The sequence below is a fragment of the Denticeps clupeoides genome, chromosome 6 (assembly GCF_900700375.1).
Source record: "Denticeps clupeoides chromosome 6, fDenClu1.1, whole genome shotgun sequence".
In the NCBI taxonomy this organism is placed as follows: Eukaryota; Metazoa; Chordata; class Actinopteri; order Clupeiformes; family Denticipitidae; genus Denticeps; species Denticeps clupeoides.
This window is the reverse complement of record NC_041712.1, coordinates 949,385-972,937: the sequence shown is the minus strand read 5'-3', so window position 1 is coordinate 972,937 and position 23,553 is coordinate 949,385. Positions and strand designations below refer to the sequence as shown.

Here is a 23,553-nt window from a genome sequence, read left to right as displayed (position 1 = left end):
AATGGTCTCTCATCACAGTACCTTGGTGAACTCTTAGTTATTTGCAACCCGCTACGCCCCCTGCGTTTGAAGGGTGTGTGGTCATTACTTGTATCTAAAGTACAGAAGGTCACAGCTGGGAGCAGATCCTTCTCCTATAGAGGTCTTCAGCTTCTTGTTCTCTCCAAGGCACTGAATCAACCGCACAGACCAACTGCAGACTCCAGTGAAGAGACTACCAGATGAATCCTAGTCCCTAGCAATGAACTGCTAATGAGACGACTTAGCATAAATTGAACCAGAGGGTCACCACAGCCACCACCACTGTAATCTTCAGGGATCTTCAATGAGCAGTAGCATTAAAATGGACATGCAACATACACCTTGACACTAAACAACTACTCTGTTCTTGCAAACATGGATATATGCTGTATACTACACTTTGAACTTTTCCACCTCTTAAACTGGAGGACTTTTTTCCTTCCTGGACAAATCATCACAAACCCTGCACTGACACAAATTGCAGCCTTACTCTACTTTGGACTTTACTCTACTTTTCTACTCTCTGACTCAATTCTATACCAAGGTTTTTTCCTGTCTCTGTAAAATACAAACTACAGGCCCCACACTTCAGCTCGCAATACTGTTGTCTCGTGGATCATTGATCTTATCTTATCTTAAGCTTGCTGTTTTGTCGTGGGAGGAGAAATTTGCGGGTCAGACCAGGTGCTGGACAGAGCAGGCGCTGTGGATCTGGCCTCACATGTGGTCTGTTTTAACATGTACAAAAAAGCAGACATAATGTGTGGTTGTGTTGAGCACAGTCCACTGCTTGCTGCCTGCTTCTTCTAGTGGCTTTAGGCAACATGCGTTAGAAATAGTTTTTTTCATAAAAAGTATGTTTTTAGCGTAAAACTAAAGGTTTTGCAGCCAAATTATGGCCTATATAGCCTTGTATCTTTCCTCTACCTTTTTTTCTTTTTGCTCCGCCCTGTTTATGAGGCACCAAACATCAGTACGTGAGAGAGACCGAGTGTGTTCGCTGCGCTTTGTGCAGTTTTTTTTTTGATAATCAAATGTCTCTGTGTCGTGCGAAACAACAAATCAATAATGAAATTCGTTGCCCACTCTTTTAGTTGTTGCAGCCCTACTGGAGTCCTGCTTATATTATGATGAATAATACATTTACATTTACATTTACAGCATTTATCAGACGCCCTTATCCAGAGCGACTTAAAATCAGTAGTTACAGGGACAGTCTCCCTGGAGAGACTTAGGGTTAGTGGGATTCGAACCCGGGTCTTCTGGTTCACAGGCGAGTGTGTTATCCACTAGGCTACTACCACCCAATAAAAATTCCCAAGCACAAAGTATGGGCTATATAAGAAATACATGTTGTTGAGTGAGAAACACTGTGGTGAACTACCTTGGTAGGTGAAAGGGTCTGCACTTTAGTGTGATAAAGCAATACTGTTCTGTAATGGTAACTGAGGTGCACCAAAGTACATAAATGCACAAATCTCACATAGAGAGAATGAGGAGGAGCTTCTTCCCTCAGGCTATACGAGCTCTCAACCACAACATGCCATCCTGGATCCAAGCAGAGATTTTGGTTTGGTTCCCATGTGGAAACCAGGGCAATGGTGGAGTGCATGGTCGAGGTGCTCAGGTGGTACTTCATTAGTAAATCCACCTTACTGAAGGGGACACAGAAGCTGGTTGAATCTCACCATAAGCCTGCACAGCTAATCCTGCCTTGCTGTGCAAAACTTAATGCACTCTTTGTTCATAAAACAACTCCCCCCTTTCCAACTGAGTTCCAGAGCAATTAAAGACCTCATCCCAATGACATTCTGAAGTCCTCGGCTCAATTTTGGCTTGACTCATCATGCACTGAACAACTTCGTAACCAATTGTCTGCAACGGGACACGATATGCCGCAGCAAACCACAAGGTGGTATGCCACAAGGTGACGCTGATGACCACCCTAACATAAGAGCCCTCAAGCATCACGCACGTTAAGTGTCTCAATATCCAACGATGTTGCGTTTCTTAACCCATCACCCTGAGTGAGAAGTGGGCAGCCATGACAGGCGACTGGAGAGCAGTTTGTGGCACCTTGGCAGATTGGGATTCGAACCGGCAACCTTATGATTACGGGGCCGCTTCCTTAACCGCTAGGCCACCACTGCCCCAGTGTGATACCTTAAGTTTTATTCCCAGAACTGGATGTGCTTTGACTGTACCTCCAGCGATGTTTAACACTATTTAAAAATGTAGGACTAATTCATGTTAATTCATGTGAATAGACTGAATACCTACAGTATGTACTTATATAATCTAAAGGTTCTAGTGTATCATTGTGGTCTGAAGCATATGGCATAAGGATGATTGATTGTACCATGATGGTAAGCATAACCAAGTGTATTATGTCAGGTTGAAAATGGGAAAAACAGACTTTTCTTCCAGCGAGTGTTCTTTCATCAGTACACTTCTCTTTTGCTCATTTTTCTGCATGACTTTTTCTGTGCTCGACCCCTTTGTGTGCTGGGCCCGTTAGGTTCAGTTATTAAAATGTATAAAAAGGACTAGAATAAGGGGAAATATTAATGCCATATTATGGTAACTTATTTAAAACTTCTCTCTATCTGAGCATACATTTTCAAGCAGAGACACACTCCAAACACAACCAACAAAATATAACATGCATATATATAGTGCTTACAGTGTTATATATGTCTCCAACAAATATCTGTGCTGATTCACACATACACAAAGTTAGACCCATGAATGTAACCACACTTCTGTCATCATAATTCAGTTCCTGGCTGCTGAGGCCTGGCCAGAACCTTTTCAGTTAGCAAAAGTCATAAACATTCTACAATTAAGCATTGTACTCCCAGCTATGACGGTCGGGCCTTCTTCGGGGCATTCCGAACCGTCCCCATAATTTATTTGCTCTTGCTAGTTTCATCTTGGTTCTTTCCATACCTCCCAAACCTTGGTTGGCCTTCGAATTCTATGGAGTGCATGATCTCATTGAAATGGCATAAAATGTGTTTCCAAAAATACCATAGTTTATCCGGTGTTGTTATTACAGAATAGCAATTGTTGAGGACGGGAATATGATGCAGTTGATAGCTAAAAATAGAATGTGTGCACACACATATAGTCAGAACACATACAGACACGCACAAAGGGATAAGACTGTCTGTGTGGTTCTTCACCTACAATCTGCAAGGCTCTCTGTATTTATCTGTCCCTCCCTCCCTCTTTCCGTTCCTGTCGTTTTTGTGCAAATGCCACTGGAGGGCGACATACTCTCTCTCATTTTGTAGAAGCATAGCCCAGATCAGTGTTTCACAACCCTGGTCCTGGAGGAACATCTGCCAGGAATTTTGTTCCAACCCACATATTTTCAAAATCTGCCCCAGATTGTGAAGATTTTCAAAGTCTTGAAAATGTGTACTAAGTATTCTGGAGATATATAGTGACTTCCTATTTTCTCTTTTTTTTACAGGTTGGGAGGGACGATTTCATCTTACAAAATTGTACCAGATGAAATCGATGAGATTAAGGTGAGGGTTCACTAGTTCTTATTGATCAATGTACAAAAGCAATCATTATGTGAAGATTGAATAAATGTTCATATTTCAGTAACTTTCACTTCACTCATCTGTTTAGATATGAGGCTAATTAGAGTTAATCGCTAGGGCTTAAATGAACCTGATTGACAAAAGAAGATCTTCTGTTCTCAGTTATTCAATCAAATCCAACCTACTAAATTCTGACTAGTGAAGGTCATTTGTAATTCCTGTGCATTTTTATGCATGGGTTTATATGCATGGGTTTATTCAACTTGCACTGTAAAAGTCTGGTAAAAAAATTACATTTGAGGGTTTGATTAAAGGGTGGGTGCCTTAGCCATTGGGGTATTAGACTTGGTTTAGGAAAGTAGACTAATACAGACATTTCACAAAATACATTTTTAAGATTAACCTGAAATGTAATAGAATAATATGTAATATGTTACCTCCTGCTTGATTATCACATTTAAAAGGCATTGAGGTACAGACTGAAGTAGACTGACGTTTAAAATAGTAAAAATGTAGCTGTAGCCGATGCTCCGGACACTCACTACTGACAATATTTGTTCTAAATAACAAGGTTCTGTATCAAATAGTTTGTAATATGTCTGAGAATTAAAGTGCTGGTGGTGTTTGTTTTGGTGTTTAGGAGACACTGGTGGACTGGTGTGATGAGAAGGAGCTTAACCTCATCCTCACCACTGGGGGCACTGGCTTTGCTCCTCGTGATGTCACACCTGAAGTAAGTGACACCATCATTTCAAGTCCTAGTTTCAGATAGAGTACACAGCCTGACTTCTTTTGGTCTGACTTTGTACATCTGGTGAGCTATTTCATCTTTATTCCCCCCTTTTTAGTCTGGGTATCTCTTCTCAGGGACAGTGGGAGGGGTTTTCTGGAGATACTAGTGTGTGCTTCATTGGTACTGCTCACTGGTGTGGACCAACGACTTGATCAAATGGCTCATTAAATCTTCAAGTAATAGCAGCTTCTGTAGCACTCGTTCTGGCTGTGAGGTTGTAGGTATTGTCCATCAGTGTTGACAGAGGTGGTTAACCAAGTTGGGCTCCAGTACACTGCTTCTTGGGAATGCGCCATTTAGAAAGTGACATGAACCTTGCCTCCACTATACACTTGCCTATGAACCAGAATATCACAAAGTTACAGGTTGACATCATTGTGTCTGTGATCAAGACACTTGTCTCAAGGGGGACTGTCCCTGTAACTACAAATTGTAAGTCATTCTGGAAAAGGGCATCTGCTCAATGCCAGAAAAGAAATAAAAATAATATGACCTTCCTTATATGCTGGCTGAGCTTGGAAAGGATCTTTATGTTATTTTGAGTGATAGCATGAAATGAATGTTTTGAGGTATTAGCGAGATGTATTACTTTGAAGCTAGTTTTTGTTTGTGCTTACATTTATCTTCTGGATACAGCTAAGTGAATATACTATTATTTTTGCAAGTATGCAGTTTCCTGGTGGCGAGCCAGTGATTCCGAACATCAGTATGCGTAACTGAGGCTAGTTGTACCAACTTGCTAGATGCATCGCTGTGGGACTAGGCTTATCGCGAGACACAAATTTGAAACTCGATACAGATACTAGGGATGGTACTGGATATTACATGGGGAGAAAAAACAAACACTAGTGGTGTTTAATCGTATGATCTGATATAATGACATTGCTTGGTGAAGCATGAAAATTCTTGTTAAAAAGTAATATTGGTGACTGTGGCTGCTTGATTTGAGTACAGCGCTGAGTACAGTCCGCGCTTACCTGACGCCATGGACGTCTGAACCAGGCGTTTGTAGGTTCAACTTGTAATGAGTTTGAATTGGTGTGTAGTGGAGGAAAATCTAGTGAAGCATGCAGAGAATGGAGGCCCGCTGGGAAGAAAGAGAATCCCATGCCGCTGCTGGGGTTTTCATCACATTCTCTATTTATTATGCTTACAGCACCTTAGTTCTGCCACGCCCAGGTAATTGTCAGTAACCACTTGCACATGAGACTGAGACATTACACGTACCAAAGGTTACTACTTTTATGTAATTCAAAATGAAATAATAAAGGAACCACAGGAGCTGGGGCCAGTCTGCTCAGTTCCTCTGCTTGGTGGAGAACCACAGAGAAGAGCACTAACTCTGCCCACAGCATAGTGCCGTGTGCACTAGAAGTACTACCAGTATATATGACTCAACCTATATGTAATAAGTTGAATCAGTCAGACAGTTGAGGAGAGCTTGGATAGAGCACCCCTTGGTACACTTAAGGGGAAAGTAGACTTGACAGTCATCTCCGTAGCGATGCAAAGAAAAATAGTGTCTGTGAAGATTGTCAGTCATCCAGGTGAATTTGTCTGAAAGTTGAGTCATGGTAACAGGCCCCAAGAAAATCAGGCCCAATTCACACGTCCACCAGGCCGGCCACATTTAACGACCCGCTTAACCCCCCCCCCCCAGGCTTGACGTGAAACTAACCTGGAGGATAAATCTGTGGTCACAAGACAACTTCCCTCAGATTGGCAAAGTTCTGTGGAAGCAGAATGAACGTTAAAGAAAGAAAGTCCAGTTGGACCCAGATGAAGCTCTGTGCTACCCACCACGTTGAAGATGAGAAAGAGTTCTTAATAGAGACGCAGAGGCCTTAAAGCAAGAATATCATGATCAATTGCATCAAAAGCTGCTGTTAGATTGAGACGCACGTGTAAAAAGTCCCCAGAATCATTTTCTAAGAGAATGTCATTAAATACTCTTTAACAGAGCCGATTCTGTACTGTGATTTAAACCCAGACTGAAAAACTTTGAGAATTACATTTGTGTTCAAAAAGGGCTGTAGCTGGACAAGAACAATCTTTTCAAAAAAGTTTAGATATAAAAGTAACTGGAGAGGATAAAATGCCCAAAAGTTGTGAAAGCCTCCTTTAAAAGGCGAGGAGGAATTATGTCTAAGGGGGAACCCAAGGGTTTCATTTCAGCAATAAATTGTTCTACATATGAGAGAGAGAGACCGGCTCATATTGATCAAACACTGCAACATTCGGTGGTAGAATCAATGGATGGCCAAGAGGTGGCACGATCTGGGCCCTAATGCATTCCACTTTTTCCATAAAAAGGCTTAAAATTTTCACAGGATTCAGCAGAGGCCTTTAACGGCTCAGCTTCCTGAGAGTTAAAAATGGAAATAAGCATGTTAAAAAGTAGGTGGGGTTCATGGGAATTTTTAGACATTTGGTTAGAATAGAATTTGGTTCTAGCCACTTTCACTGCCCTCTGATAACGGCGGCAGTGCTCACGCACCATTTCAAAGGAAACCTACAGCCGATCTTTTTTCCATTTTTGCTCAGCACTCCTACACTCTCGTCTGATAGCGCGAGTGGTGTTATTTAAGCATCTTGGATTTTGGCCTTGACTGTTTAAGTGGTGCTACCTGGTTCAGAGCATCTTGGCAGGGCAGGCATAGATTAATCAGAGTAATAGCTCCTCAGGGTTGCCAGACAGTGAGGGTTGGTTACACATAAAAGAGGAGCAAATATTAGCAGTAGTGGAGGGTTTTAAAACATGGCGGAGCTGAGCAGGAATACTCGGGTTTCCTACGTGTTAAATCACACATGTTAAATCATGGTCCAGTGTATGCCCCCACTTCTGAGTGGGCCTATTTACAGATTGTTCTAGATTAAAAGAGTCCAGTAGATTCAGGAAGTCCGGGCAGCACACATGAAGATGATCGCTTGATCATATCTGGGCATGAAATCTGCCTGGAAGTCCGGAAAGTCACTTAAGTCCTTATTATATTTAGGTGGCCGATAAACCACCACGCTGAAGATCGCAGACAAATGACCCAGTTCAAACAGTGAGATTTCAAACTACGTAAAAAGAGCATGCAAGAAGATTTGCAGTCAAATTTGGATTTAAATACCATTGCTAAGGCTCCTCTGCAAAGCGAACACTACAGGGAATTAAAATATGAACAGTCATATGGCAGCAGTTAAGCGATAGCGCTGGACTCACCAGGAGACATCCAGGTTTTTGTCAAGCATTTTTTTACTAGTTTGCAGTAAGTATATTGTGTGGTTATTGTTATTCATGTACAGAAGTTTGGGTAGTACAAGCCCAAAGTTGTTGTAAATGTGCTATATAAATAAATTTGACCTTGACCTTCAGTAACTAGGCGAACTTTGTGCATGGTGCAAATGAAATAGACATGGTTTTGAAAAGTCTGGTTCAGTAAAAACAAAGGGATTGAAAATACAATTTTTGACTTGTGTGAACTTCGTTTAAATGTTTGCTATGCCCTCGTAAGCTCATTTACATGAATCTCCATTTTTCTTCTCATGTCCCTCTTTTTTGCACGTTTTGCAAAGACAGAATTAGGAATCCACCATGGTTGTGATGTTTTTTATTATTCATTTTAGATAACCATTTGGTGACACCCATTTGTATGCTGTGCAATGTGCCTGGATTGACAGAGCCCTAAATGTGGAATATCATGGTTGATAAACTCACTGAAATGGAGGTGCAGCTGCAGGTTGGTGTGGATATGGTCCATGTCTGTAATGTTTGACTTGGAGGAACTACCACTGGAGCCATTGTTGCTCCTTTGTGTCCTGACATTAACATGGTACTCACAGCAGGGACATGAGGTATTGCATTATTGATAATGTGCAATGGTGAAGACGAGCTTTGTAAAACTGGAGTGCTATTGAAATCCCACTTAGGTGCTCTACATCTTCCCGTGAGTCAATAACATTGCTAACTCAGCTGGCCACGATCCTCAAACCTTGATTCTATTTATCAGAGAGTCTGATTTTGTAGTCCCTGTTTTTTTCTCTGACTTAGAATGGGAAAAACTTGAAGACATCTGCTGTCTGTGATTATATAAACTCAGCTCTGGACTGGTGGCACACTATTATTTGGAACATGGTGAATGTAGCAAGGTCACCTAATGATCATGTAAGTGAGAAGGAAGTTGTTTGCTCTATCTCTGTCATGATGTTTTGTGTGAAGCTTCTTTAATGAAGTTTGTTTGAGTTTGAGTGTGGGACAGAACAAAATGTAGCCGATTATGAGTGCATGTTATGGACATCTAAAAAACAATTCTGTAGTTTTTCTAACTGCATGACATTAATGACATGACATGAAAGCATGACAATGTCAATGCTTTTAAATCTAAACTTTGATATTGAGTTGAACCCCCATTGCCTGTCAACAGCTTTGATGCTTCAAGAACGATTTTGGGAGAATGTAGAGCATTTATGAGAAAGAGTGGCGTGCAAAAAAATGTTCATCCCATAGATGTTTGAGGGGATAGATTTTCAAACTCACACACTTTACCTAGAATAGAAAGACCTTCCGTAAACAGTTGTAATAATGGCAATGTCCTAAGCTGAATCATTAGTGAAAGTGATTGTCATTGTGATATACAGCACACGGTGACACAACAAAACATGCCCTTTGCTTTTGACTCATCACCCTTGGTGAGCAGTAGGCAGCCACGACAGGCGCCCGGGCAGCAGTGTGTGGGGACGGTGCTTTGCTCAGTGGCACCTCAGTAGCACCTTGGCGGATCAGGATTCAAACCAGCAACCTTCTGATTACGGGGCTGCTTTCTTAACCGCTAGGCCACCACTGCATTAAGGATCACCTTTACTGGAAGTAAGCGGCCTATAAGAATCCCTGAAAGACAGCGCCACACCATTATCCCTAATCCACCGAATTTAACAGTGGTACAATGCAATTAGGCTGTTAACATTCTCCTGGCATACAGACAGAGAAGTGTGATTTGACACTTCTCATTAACCAAGATGGCGGCGCGTGCACACGCAGGGGCTTCTCTCTCTCTCCCGACCAAACAGCGTTTTCGTGTTTTTCGTCCTGTAAGTCGCAGTGTTTTTGTACGTCTTCGTCGCGTTTATCTGACCTTAAGCGTTCGTATAGCCGAACATTTTTCCTCGACGTCGGAAGAAACAAAGTTTTTAAGTTGAACTCTGTGGACACTGAAGAGCTGAATGGACTGGGTCTGCTCCGGAGGCCTACTCAATCACCGACCCCCACTCCTGCACCTCGCCCACAATGGAGGCGCCTCAAGCGGTGTGAGAGGAAGCAGAAGAGGGGTAAGCGCGGAGGTATCCGAGCTAGGCTAGCGGCTAGCCCAGACAAACCCGCTATCCCTTCCATCGTTCTGGCCAACGTACGCTCATTAGAAAACAAACTGGACTACATCCGACTACTACGTTCATCACAAAGGAACGTAAAGGACTGTTGTGTTTTTGTGTTCATGGAAACATGGCTCAGCGACAGTGTCCCGGACCAGCTGACATGCTATTGTGCCGACAGCGTTGTCGTCACGGGGGGTAAGACCCGCGGTGGCGGACTTTGTGTTTATATCAGTGACGCTTGGTGCCGCGATGCTGTTGTAGTCTGCAAATACTTCTCACCAGTGCTGGAATTTATGGTTATTAAGTGCCGGCCGTTCTACCTACCGAGGGAATATACAGCTGTACTTCTGTGTGCGGTGTACATCCCTCCCACCTCCAACAACTACAGGAGCGAGGCACTACACCATCCCTCCCACCTCCAACAACTACAGGAGCGAGGCACTACACCATCCCTCCCACCTCCAACAACAACAGGAGCGAGGCACTACACCATCCCTCCCACCTCCAACAACAACAGGAGCGAGGCACTACACCATCCCTCCCACCTCCAACAACAACAGGAGCGAGGCACTACACCATCCCTCCCACCTCCAACAACAACAGGAGCGAGGCACTACACCATCCCTCCCATCTCCAACAACTACAGGAGCGAGGCACTACACCATCCTCCACCTCCAACAACAACAGGAGCGAGGCACTACACCATCCCTCCCACCTCCAACAACTACAGGAGCGAGGCGAGGCACTACACCATCCCTCCCACCTCCAACAACAACAGGAGCGAGGCACTACACCATCCCTCCCACCTCCAACAACAACAGGAGCGAGGCACTACACCATCCCTCCCACCTCCAACAACAACAGGAGCGAGGCACTACACCATCCCTCCCACCTCCAACAACAACAGGAGCGAGGCACTACACCATCCCTCCCACCTCCAACAACAACAGGAGCGAGGCACTACACCATCCCTCCCACCTCCAACAACAACAGGAGCGAGGCACTACACCATCCCTCCCATCTCCAACAACTACAGGAGCGAGGCACTACACCATCCCTCCCACCTCCAACAACAACAGGAGCGAGGCACTACACCATCCCTCCCACCTCCAACAACTACAGGAGCGAGGCACTACACCATCCCTCCCACCTCCAACAACAACAGGAGCGAGGCACTACACCATCCCTCCCACCTCCAACAACAACAGGAGCGAGGCACTACACCATCCCTCCCACCTCCAACAACTATACCAGCACATCAGTGAGCAGCAAACAGCCCACCACGATGCTTTTCTCATTGTGGCTGGGGATTTCAATCATGCAGACTTAAAAAATACAGCAACACATTGACACTGGGAAATAACACACTGGACATTGTTTACACCACCCAGAGAGGAGCCCACAAAGCTTTTCCCCTCCCTCACCTCGGCGCCTTCAGAGTTGGAGACGAGGCGAGCCTGAAGACAGCCAGGACCAACCTTTCCCGTGGCATCAGAGAGGCTAAGAGACAGTACTCCACAGGAATATCTCGTCGCTTCAAAGACAGCAGAGACACACGGAGCCTGTGGCGGGGCATACAGACCATCACGGATTACAAACCCCCTCCACAGACCTGTGATAGCACCATCTCCCTGCTGAACAAGCTGAACACCTTTTTCGCTCGCTTTGAAGTGCAAAACAGCCCCACAGCACAGAAGACCCCACCCCCTCCTGGTGACCAGGTGTTGACTCTGTCCCCGGACAGTGTGAGGAGATCCCTCAGCAGGATCAACGCTCGCAAAGCTCCGGGCCCTGACAACATTCCTGGTCGTGTACTGAAGGACTGTGCAGTGGAACTCACTGATGTCTTCACAGACATCTTTAACATCTCACTCTCCCAGGCTGTCGTCCCCACCTGCTTCAAAGAAACCAAGATCATTACGGTGCCAAAAATGATCTCCTTCCTGCTTTAATGACTACCGTCCAGTTGCACTTACCCCCATCCTCATGAAGTGCTTTGAACGGCTAGTCATGAAGCACATTAAGTCTGCCCTTCCCCCCTCACTGGACCCCTTCCAGTTTGCATATCGGCCCAACCGCTCAACCGATGATGCTATCTCCACTGCACTCCACTCAGCACTCACACATCTGGACAAAAAAGACTCATATGTTCGAATGCTGTTCATAGACTTCAGTTCAGCATTTAACACTATAATCCCACAACAGCTCACACAAAAACTGATCCAGCTGGGGCTCAACACCTCACTGTGTAACTGGCTGTTGGACTTCCTCACAGGAAGACCACAAGCAGTACGGGTTGGCAGTAGCACATCCAGCACCATCGTCCTTAACACGGGGGCTCCTCAGGGATGTGTGCTGAGCCCCCTTCTCTTCTCTTCACTCTGCTGACCCACGACTGCACTCCGTCACACTGCTCCAACCTCTTCATCAAGTTTGCGGATGACACGACTGTGGTGGGTCTCATTAGAAACAGGGATGAATCAAACTACAGAATCAAAACTCTCTCTGAATGTGGAGAAGACGAAAGAGATTGTTGTTGACTTCAGGAGAGGAAACACTCAGCATGCTCCTCTGACCATCAACGGTGCCTCTGTGGAGATAGTGAGCAGCACCAAGTTCCTGGGTGTGCACATCACTGAGGATCTCTCCTGGACAAATAACACCACTGCACTGGCCAAGAAAGCACAGCAGCGTCTCTACTTCCTCCGAGAGCAAGAGCACCAGCCCCCATCATGTACACATTCTACCGAGGAACCATCGAGAGCATCCTGTCTAGGTGCATTACTGTGTGGTTTGGAGCCTGCAATGCGTCCTGCTATAAAACTCTCCAACGCATAGTCAGAGCAGCTGAGAGAATCATCGGTGTCCCTCTCCCCTCCCTCCAAGACATCTACAGCACACGCCTCACCAAAAAAGCCCTCTGCATAGCAGCCGATCCCACCCATCCAATGCAAACCTTCTTCAGCCTGCTGCCATCAGGGAGGAGACTGCGGAGTCTCCAGGCCAGGACCAGCAGACTGAAGGACAGCTTCACCCATCAGGCTGTCAGGAAACTCAACTCCCTCCCGGCTCTGCCCCCACTCCCCTCACTCCCCTCTTCTGCTCCACAAACGTTCTGAACCCTAACACACACATACACACACACACACACACACACAAACTGACCGTGCACCAGTCACTCTGTGCAGCATTGGTCTGCCAACTACCTCACTTTGTCACTTTTTACACTTACAAGCTCTGTTGCACTACATGGTTTGCACTCTCCACCATGTGCCCTTATTTGTATATTGTGTTAAAATTGTATTTATACCCTTGTATTTAATGTTACTTGTAAGCACCATGGGTCTGAGAGTAACGAAATTTCAATTCTCTGCATGTCCTGTACATGTGGCAGAATTGACAATAAAGCTGACTTTGAGTTTCCAATGCTTTATAGTCCAGTAATGTTGTGCTTTACACCACTTCAGACACATGAGATTGGACTTGTGCTTGAATTCACAGAGTTATTAAAATGACCTGTTTTGAATATAAAACCTGATTTCAATAAGAGATGTGTCCCAATACCATATAGTGTATATATTTCTCACAACATTATTGTAACCATCTTTCTTACCTAAGCTTCTGGTGTAACAACTTCATGCCTAAGACATCAGTGAAACATGTCCCTAACAACCTACCAATTGTAACGAATAATTTGTTGATGACCCCATTGAAGGGCTATGATTAGATAATGTGATGTGTGCTCTGCGCAGGAATAAGAGCGCCCGACAATCGCGCGAATTTACATCGCTGGTGAAAAAGAACCGCAGGTACTCTAGTATAGCGATTCACGTCGGTGCTAACGACGTCCGGCTACGCCAGTCAGAAATAACCAAAGAGAATTTTATAGAGATGCTTGAAGTGGCTAAAACGATGTCGGATACAGTAACCTGCTCTGGCCCATTACCGCAGGTTCGGCGTAGGGACGAGACCTGTAGCTGCTTCTCGATATAAATCGCTGGTTGTCGGAGTGGTGTCCAAAAAATAAAGTGGGCTTTATTAATAACTGGCCAATATTTAGGGGGAAGCCTGGTCTTTTTGGCCAACCACCCCAACTGGGTCGGCGCCACTCAGTTATGTAAAAATCTGCTTCATAATCTAAAAAAAGGTCCTGTAGCATCTGTTGAAGTGAAGCAGAATCTGATTTTTGCTTGAAATTACAGGTTCTGTTCTGATAGCATCCCAGAGAAGCAGGCCACTGCTGGTCCATGGAGCTCTGCAACAGCCCAAGCTAAACCGAGTGTCTGCCATTTGCGTAGAGTCGCCACCCAGCGTGTACAATATTGACACTGTGTCTTTACCTCGCTCTATTAAAACAAGAGATTATAAAAGAAACATTAATAATAAAACTATATATGCTGACACTGTGTCTGTTCCAGCTGGACGGGGTGTCTGTTTCAGCAACTTACTACCCGTTACTATCATTCCTTCTGAACGTACCACCAGCAGCCCCGATATAAGAATAGGATTATTAAATGTTAGATCTCTTACACCTAAAATGCTCATTGTCAATAAAATGATTACAGATCAGGGGTTTGATGTACTGTGCCTGACTGAAACTTGATTAAAACCAAACGAATTTGTAGCATTGAACGAGTCTAGTCCTCCTGGATACAGATATGTACACCAACCTTAACTGGAAGAGGAGGTGGCGTCCCAGTAATTTATAAGGATAACCTTGGTATTACTCATAAACCCAGACATGGATTTAACTCTTTTGAGATTTTCTATACGAGCATAAGCTATGTAGTCTCACAAAATAAAAACCATAAGTTTATTCCAATAATTATTATTTATAGACCCCCTGGACCTTATTCTGAGTTTCTTAGTGAATTTACAGATTTTGTCTCCAACTTAGTTGTATCTGTGGACAAAGCCCCCATTGTCGGCGACTTTAACATCCACTGTGATAAATTAGAAGACTCACTAAGAACAGCAATCCTGTCTTTATTAGACTCAGTTGGAGTTAACCAACATATAACAGGACCTACTCACGAAGGTGGTCACACGCTCGATCTTGTGTTGACCTACGGTTTAAATATAGAAGACAGTCACTCTTCCGCAACCTGAAATGATCTCAGATTATTTCCTAATGACTTTTAAAATGTCTTAGACACAATAAACTCAACTCCCCTCGTTATAGAGACAAACGGACAATTACATCAAGTATGGCGCAGAGGTTTATTTATACCTAGACAGCAACATCATACATGAAGTATATCAATCGGGATTTAGACCTCATCATAGCACTGAGACAGCGCTGGTTAAAGTGGTTAATGACCTGCTGTTGGCCTCTGATCAGGGACGCATCTTGCTGCTTGTCCTGCTTGACCTGAGTGCAGCGTTTGACACTATCGATCACACTATTCTCCTTGCCAGGTTAGAGAATGTTGTTTAAGAGATTAAGGGAACAGCCCTTGAATGGTTCAGATCATATCTGATATCTGTAATCAGTTTGTGGACATCAATTTGTCCTCACATAATAAAGTAGAGTTTGATGTTCCACAAGGTTCTGTCCTAGGTCCGCTACTTTTTTCTCTATACATGTTACCTTTAGGTGACGTCATCCGTTAACACGATATTAGCTTTCATTGCTACGCTGACGACACACAGCTGTATCTGTCAGCAATGCCAGATCAGAGGCAGCAGCTGAACAAAATAGAGAATTGTCTGAAGGACATTAGACAGTGGATGCTCACCAACTTTCTCCTGTTAAACCCTGACAAGACAGAAGCGCTTGTAATCGGGCCTCAAGCAGCCAGGCATAAACTGGCTGACTACACAATAACCCTGGATAGCCTTTCTATCTCACCGAGTATTGAAGTGAAGGATCTAGGTGTCATCATTGATGCAGGTCTCTCATTCAGTTCGCATGTAGATAATGTCACTAGGATAGCATTCTTTCACCTTAGAAATATTGCGAAAATAAGAAATATAATTTCAATGCATGATGCAGAAAAGTTGGTCCATGCATTTATTACATCAAGGTTAGATTACTGCAATGCATTACTGTCTGGAAGCTCTAGTAGGTGCAGAATGCTGCAGCCAGAGTTCTAACTAGAACCAGGAAATTTGACCACATCACCCCAGTCTAACAATCAATGCACTGGTTAACATTCAAGTTTAGGGTTGACTACAAAATCCTACTTTTGACCTGTAAAGTCTCACCCTGCAGTACCGTAGTGAACAATGGCTGCAGGGTCACTACTGGTACCCAAAGTACAGAAGGTCACAGCTGGGAGCAGATTGCCTGTCAGTGTCCAGGACTCAGACACAGTCTCAGTGTTTAAAACTGAAAATACATCTGTTTTCTCTGGTCTTCTGTTAAAGTCCCAGACACAGTGTCAATTATTAAGTCCACTTTATCACACAGTCCCCCTGTTAGACACAGACAGTGTTAAATTCACCCTAGTTAGGCTGTCCTAGTTAGGGTACCGGGCCACTGTAGCACCAATATACCACTATAACCACATATTTCAGTATCGGTCGCACAATGCCACCATCCGCTGCTGCTTCTGTTTGTTCTCTCCGAGATACTGAATCAAGCGTACAGACTACTGGCAGACTCCAGTGCAGAGACCAGCAAATAAATCCTGGTTCCTGGCAACTGCTAAACAAGGACATACCATGAAACGAACCAGAGGGTCACCACAGCCACCACCACCATTACAACTACAGCTTCAGGGATCTTCAAGTGGACCAGTAGCATCATAATGGACACGTTATGTGCACCATGACACTGGACTAGACTTCTCCACCTCTACAACTGTAGGATGTTTTTGCTTTTATTGGACAACTCATCACCATTTGCAGGCTCACTCTACCCTGGAAGGGGGTCCCTCTCTGTATCACTCCTTCCCAACGTTTCTTCCTTTCTTTTTTCTCTCTCCTATAGTTTTTTTGTGTGGAGTTTTTCCTTGTGCGCTGAAGGGTCAAGTGTGGGGGGTGTCAACTGTAGGGTCTGTCAAAGCCCATTGAGACATACTTTATGTGATTTTAGGCTATATAAGAAATACATGTTGTTGAATCTATTGTTATGGGTATACTGTCAAGTCTGGTCACTGGCTGTGATCAGTGCTGCACTGTTGCATCCATGGTTTCAGCTGGCTTGGGACTTAGCTCGTCATTTGCTCGGGGCTCCTTCTCTTCAGGTCGTCCATGGAAGACATGCCCTGGGTACTCTGGTGGGCTGCAAAGCTTTCAGATATGCAACGAGCTGAGATGTTGACTGAAAGTTGGGTGGAGTCAGCCTTCAGAGCCTGGAGACATCTGAGTAGGAGCAGGCTGGAGGTGATGCTGTGGCAAAGAGTGAGGAAGAACCACCCATCCTTGTGTGGCTCATACATTTATCCTCTATGAGGTTCACACCTCTGGAGCCCTGTTGAGCCAATTTTGACCTTGTAATTTTTCTGGTTTCTTTTTAAAATTCGGAACATCAATATTTTTTTTTATTTTGTCTTTGTTCTTTTGGAATCAATAAATGTATGAACAGTTTTTGTTCCATGGGAATATTAAGGGTTTTAGCTCTGTTACAGAGTGTCAGGAAGAATATTTTTTATTTCTTTTTTGATATGCATTCCTTAACCATTCCTTATTACTGTGCAGTTGGTCATTGACCCTTACCTTCTTTTTTGGGAATGATATTTGCTTTTAATGTCCAAATAATGGAAGTGAAGAATAGTGAACTTCAAATAGCAACCCCAAATTGGATGTGAAAGGGTCCTTTGAGCCAGGAACGTTTTCTACATTTCTACATTTGACCAGCATGTGTGATGCTCCTGTCTAGTGTTCTGACTTCCATTCAGACATTATAGAAATCTTATAGTCAGGAAACACAGCCACACTTTTTAGTTGTTAATCACCTGTATTTTAAACAACATATTATAATACACATAAACCCAACACCCCAGAACCTTTCCCCCCAATGTCCAAGACTGTCGAACAGTCCCCAGAAGAAAGACAAAAAGTAATATTCCCAACAGAAAAAATTGACAAAAATAATCCTTAGCAAAAAATATGAGGCCCAGACGGGTCCAGTAGAAGTTCCTAATTTCAGTCATCTGCCTGTGTTGAGGAACACATAAAAAGAACACCCATGAAGGATGATAAAAATTGTGTGACTGTTTAGCATATCATTGTGACATAAACGCACGTTTTTTAACGTGCAACAGAAGTAACATGCATAACAGTCTTAGCGGCACCTCAAAACAAGTTTATATTACGGTGGAAAAACACGGCAAGTTTCATGTGTGATTCTTCAATCGTCAGGCAAGGTATTGCCATCTGCATCTAGATGGGGTCCCCTGCTGGAGGACAGAGCAGTCAACTGGTGGAGTCAAATTGTGTATAATTGGCGTTTCTGGCCGCTGCACCCATCTACACGTGTTTCCGGTTGAGGTGGGACTTCGCACACCGACGGATGGCAAAGAGACTGTCAGTGCCGAATCCAGACTGTGTGCATACACAACGTATGCAAGATGGACAGTGTCACCCCACGAGCTCCGGGACTTGCAGGTTGTTGCACGGGGACTGGGCACTGGACGAGCTTGGGAGGATGACCGGTGAGTGGGGACGGGAGTGGGACAGAGGACCCGCCGCAGCAGGAGGGGAACTCGGGCTCGGTGTGGAAAGGAGGCTGGGGTGAACCGGGGCAGGGGACAACCGGAAGACGGCTGGCTTGAGGACGGTCCGGGAGCGTGGGTCGGTTGGGGGGCTGTTGCTTGGTTCTGGGCGGCAGGAAGTTCCCCCCTCACTTCCACTTCTGGTTTGCTGTCTCCCTGGCTGATCTCGCTCCCTCTGGTGGGCAGGAGATGGCATGTTGGCCATGACAGACGGAATACGACTCTTAGTGCTAAGTTCAGAGCGGAACAATACCCAAACAATTTTTTATGTATCAGAAGAAGAACTCTTTTGTAAGAACATACAAGAACATAAGAACATGAAATTTATAATATATTATCATTTATTTTATATTACTTACATGTAAATGCCTTACAAAAGCAAAAGAGTAAATGCTCAAGCTGAACAGTGATTAAATATGATTTGTCATATTGCAGGTTATTTTTTTCCCCACCCACTCCATAATCAGGTTTTTAGGTGAACATGACATTCCGAAGAATTAAAATGGAAAAATTGGAATTTAGGAAAAAATTAAACAGATTTCATAAGGCCCTACACATAGGTGTGGGGCTGGCGTCATTGGGGTCTCATGCTCTTGTGTGCCACTTTATTAAGGGGGTCAGACATCTGCGTCCAATCACCAGGCCACAGTTTGTCACTGTTGTTGGAGGCTATGTGTGAGCCTCCTTTTGAGCCTCTGGCAGAGGCAAAGCTAAACATTTACATTTACAGCATTTATTTCCATTTACAGCATTTACCAGACGCCCTTATCCAGAGCGACTTACAATCAGTAGTTACAGGGACAGTCCCCCCCTGGAGACACTCAGGGTTAGGTGTCTTGCTCAGGGACACAATGGTAGTAAGTGGGGTTTGAACCTGGGTCTTCTGGTTCATAGGCGAGTTTGTTACCCACTAGGCTACTACCACCCCGCTAAAAGCATTGCACCCCAATCATGTGTTCTTCCCAAAGGTTTTGAATAATTTCAGTTGCTCTCCATTATATTTGAAAGCTTTTTACCCGCCTCTCTTTACCGTTGGCGCAACATGCTCTGCCCTGTACGTCCCCTGCAGGTGTACATGAACAGGACAGGCAGAGGTTGTCCCACTGGCTAATGCAGGCTATTTCTATGGCTTATCTGGGTCAGGGGCTGGAGCCCCCTTCACCTTTACAGGCGCACTTTACCAGAGGAATGGTGGCGTCTGGGGTATTGTTTAGGGGCATGTCTGTGGCTTACGTGTGTTCCTCAGCCAGTTGAGCATCTCTGACACGTTTACTATGTTCTATTGCCTAAATGTGACTGCTCCTACTCCTGGGCGTGTCTTCATGTAGTGTGCATTATGTGCAAACTTCTCCCCCCTCGAAGCTGATTCATTGCAGTTGGGGCCCCAGTCCCCCCCCCCCACATCCCTAACACCACCTTTCATAGATAGATAGATAGATAGATAGACAGACAGACAGACAGACAGACATTTGAATACAGTTCAGCAACATACATCACACGACCTGGCGACCAAGAGCGCTGACAATGACCATCACCTCACGATTGAAAATGTGACACTGATTTCATACAAACAAGTTAATAATATTAAGTCACTTACACCCACATGTTCTACCTCCGAGAGCGGCTGGTCACCCAATGCAACGTACTCGATAATTTCCTGTGTTATTTTCACAGCACGTGGATTGTCTCTGGACATTTTCTCTGGTCTTGCAGGAGTTTGCTGCAGCGTGGGTAGTGTTGGTTTACTCTTTGTTCTCGGTGTCGTGTTGGGAGTTTAGGTGCTTTTAACGAGTACGAGTACTTTAGAAAATGTGGTATCGAGGCTGATTCCAGATACCAGCATTGGTATCAGTGCATCTCTAGTTTTGGTCTATTTTAGCAGCGAAAATAGATCCGATGAATCCAAACAAAGATCACAAACTCGCGCTGGTTGAGGAGTGGTCGAGAACCACTGCCATAGTGAGATGTCGAGCAGATCAACCAAAAGAGAACAAAAGGTTACGGTGTGACGGGGCCTCCCACTGCCCCACAGAATTGGTGCTTCAGAAAATAGCCACACAATGTCCCATGTGACATGTCTGACATGTCACACTCACCTCCCTCAGAGAACCGGGGAAACTCCTGTTCTGTTCTGGAAAAATGTAAATAAAGTAAAAACCATCACTTTCAACATGCATAGGCCAACATTAGTTATGAAGAGGTAGGATGTTTTAACTTTTGTTTAAAGAAAAAATCATCTTATTATTTTGTGCTTTATCTGAGCAAGATCAATATTAGACATCAGTATCTGAACATTTCATATTAAAGAGCTGAATGTTTTATTTTTTACACATTATAAGCACTTGGTGCAGTTGACAGTTTTAACATCATCCTAAATATTTGCACTCACTTCTCAAATCTGATTCACATAAAGTCACCAGAATTTCGCCACACATTCTGTTTCCTGCATGTACTGTGGGTCATTTCTGAATTGTGTCCTCTCTTTGTCCTAGGCTACTAAAGAAGTGATAGAAAGAGAGGCTCCAGGCATGTCTCTGGCAATGTTGATGGGGTCTCTGAACGTCACCCCACTAGGAATGCTCTCCAGGTGAGTCCTGTGTTTTTTCCAGTCTTGTTTCTTTAGAACCTACAGACAGGTATTGCCACTAATACTGAATGTGTAGTAGGCCTGGGCAATATAACGGCTATATCTCAATATCTTCGCAAAAGAGGTATAGGCTGAGACCACACCAGTCTAAATTTATTTTATGGTATAAAAGACATAAAAAGATATGCTTTACACTGGGCACACTCCTGCACTGTGACCCCCCCACAAAACTATGCATTTATGCAGTATAAAGTAAATTATCATTAGTGGGTTAATAAACACATTGGCTGCTCTTGAGAACCAGTGTTGGTGTATTTCATTACTGGAGGTAAAATAGTATTGCCATGGTTTCCCCCGCCCGCAAGGGCCATGCGGACGAGGAAGAGGTGTCCAATATAAACATCTGGTCACTATCTTCATTCCTCGCCTGCTCTTCGTGTCTTCGTGTCACACGACAAGGATTAATGAATATAGAACGATTGCCTTCTGTAATACCAACTTCAGAAATGTAACCTTAATATTTTTGTAATCTTCATCATTTTCAGAATTATTCTAACTGGATGACATTAATGACTGGGTCAAAATGAATAAAAAATATATTAAAATTAGCATATCAGGCATATGATTTGTTGTCTATATTGCCCAGCCCTACTGCTAAGCACTGCTAAACTGCAGAATTCTGCAATCAGAAGAGTAGGGTTGAGTGAGAATTCCTGTGTTAATAAGGCATTTAGCCAGTCATCCATAGTTTACTGTTCCTCAAACGTCACTAATTGCCAAACTAACATTTACTGTCATCAAAGGAGACATCAAATAATTGTTGAAGTAACTGGTATGAGTGGCAGTCAAACAGCTCCTCAGACTTTACCCATCATTTTCCTGACCAGGTGGACTTTCCCTCTGTATAACCATGCATTATATCTTCTACTTTGTGTGTCCTTTCAGACCTGTCTGTGGTATTCGGGGGAAAACTCTCATCATTAACTTGCCAGGAAGTAAGAAAGGTTCACAGGTAAAAAAAACACTGACACCGTCCCTTTAAACAACCCCTTCTGTAGTTTTTTAAACTGCTTTACTTTAATGAGATCACTTTTTCCTTTACTTGTGGTCCCAAGAGTCTCGATGGTCCTTCACTTGAGCTAGTGTCTCACCCCTAACCTGGAAAAAAGCTATCTACCCTTTTCAAGGAAGAGGACCATGGCCTCAGGTTTTGAGGAGCTGTTTCTCATCCCAGACACTTCACGTTCAGCAGCAAATCACATGAGTGCAAAATAAAAGGTCATGGTCATTTGGGGTTATAAGGACAACATTAACTAGCAGGGATGTCATCTCCACAGCCCCAAACCAGTCTCCCATCCATTTATCCATGAAAACAAACAGTAGTGGTGACAGTAGTAGTGGTGACAAGATGCACTCTTGGCAAAAGGGGCAGTGGTGGCCTAGCGGATAAGGAAGCAAACCCATAATTGGAAGGTTGCCGGTTCGAATCCCAAACCACCAAGGTGCCACCGAGCAAAGTAACATCCCTACACACTGCTTCTCAGGTGCCTTTCATGGCTGCCCACTTCTCCCTCAGGGGATGGGTTAAATGCAGAGCCTACATTTCACTGGGTGCTGTGCTGTGTCCCATGTGAGAATTAATCACCTGCAGGTGGCCATGCACCCTGTATTCCTACAGAACCTCAAAAAACATGACACACTCGTAAGTCTCTATTGTCATACTCCCATGCACCATCACTGAGTTGTGCAAGGAAAATTGTTCCTTCTTGAATCAGAGGTTCAGCAATCAGGCTAAGGAGCCAAGATTGGTTTGAAGAGCATAAGAACGAGTTTCTCCAGATTGTCCAGATCTCAGATTGTCCAGAATTTGCTACTAAGGGCCTCTACCACATACCTTAGCACAAGGGCCAGATAGGTCTGCTAATCATTGTTTGCTGAAAGTCCCCAAGACCGGACCCATCACCAAAGGTGACCGAACATTGGTTTGTTTGTTTACTGTTGAAATTTATATTATTACAAATATAGAATTGATTATTTATTTACGGTATTTTCTTCAGTTTTGAACTGGAATAGTGTATAGTGGTAAACAAGTATTCAAGGGTATAAAAAGACAAATGCTGAATAATTAATTTTAATAGCAAAAATGTATCTCTTTCAGATGCTAACATCTCAAAGAGCGACACTGAGTGCTACAATCCCTTCACTTTGACTTTTTTCACTTTGAACATTGTAGTAAAGGTCTTATTTTTGGTAATTTGCACTGTTTAACTTACAGTTTTGTTGTGGTGGCAGGAATGCTTTCAGTTCATTCTCCCAGCATTGCCCCATGCCATTGATCTGCTGCGTGATGCTGTGGTGAAGGTGAAGGAAGTGGCAAATGAGTTGGAGGATCTGCCCTCGCCCCCACCCCCTCTTTCACCTCCACCTTCCACCAGCCCACACAAGCAAACAGAGGACAAGGGAGTGCAATGTGAGGAGGAGGATGAGGAGAAAAAGGACAGTGGTGTGGCATCCACTGAGGACAGCTCCTCCTCCCACATCACTGCTACCTCCATCGCTGCCAAGGTGAGACTGCATACATGT

At 44.1% G+C, this 23,553-nt stretch overlaps 1 protein-coding gene across 11 annotated transcripts in view; it reads left to right on the top strand.

Annotated features, from left to right (window-relative positions):
- The window catches only part of LOC114791861 (gephyrin), a 109,890-nt gene that overhangs the window by 25,953 nt on the left and 60,384 nt on the right, over positions 1-23,553 (top strand). For all 11 annotated transcript variants that reach the window (XR_003750053.1, XR_003750054.1, XM_028982358.1 and 8 more), the window contains exons 3-7: positions 3,500-3,557; positions 4,216-4,308; positions 20,876-20,970; positions 21,916-21,982; positions 23,263-23,535. Coding sequence is in view for 9 of the 11 variants with exons in the window: in XM_028982358.1 (XP_028838191.1) it covers positions 3,500-3,557; positions 4,216-4,308; positions 20,876-20,970; positions 21,916-21,982; positions 23,263-23,535 (586 nt within the window). In the remaining 2 variants the exon portion in view is untranslated. The remainder of the gene's footprint in view (positions 1-3,499; positions 3,558-4,215; positions 4,309-20,875; positions 20,971-21,915; positions 21,983-23,262; positions 23,536-23,553) is intronic.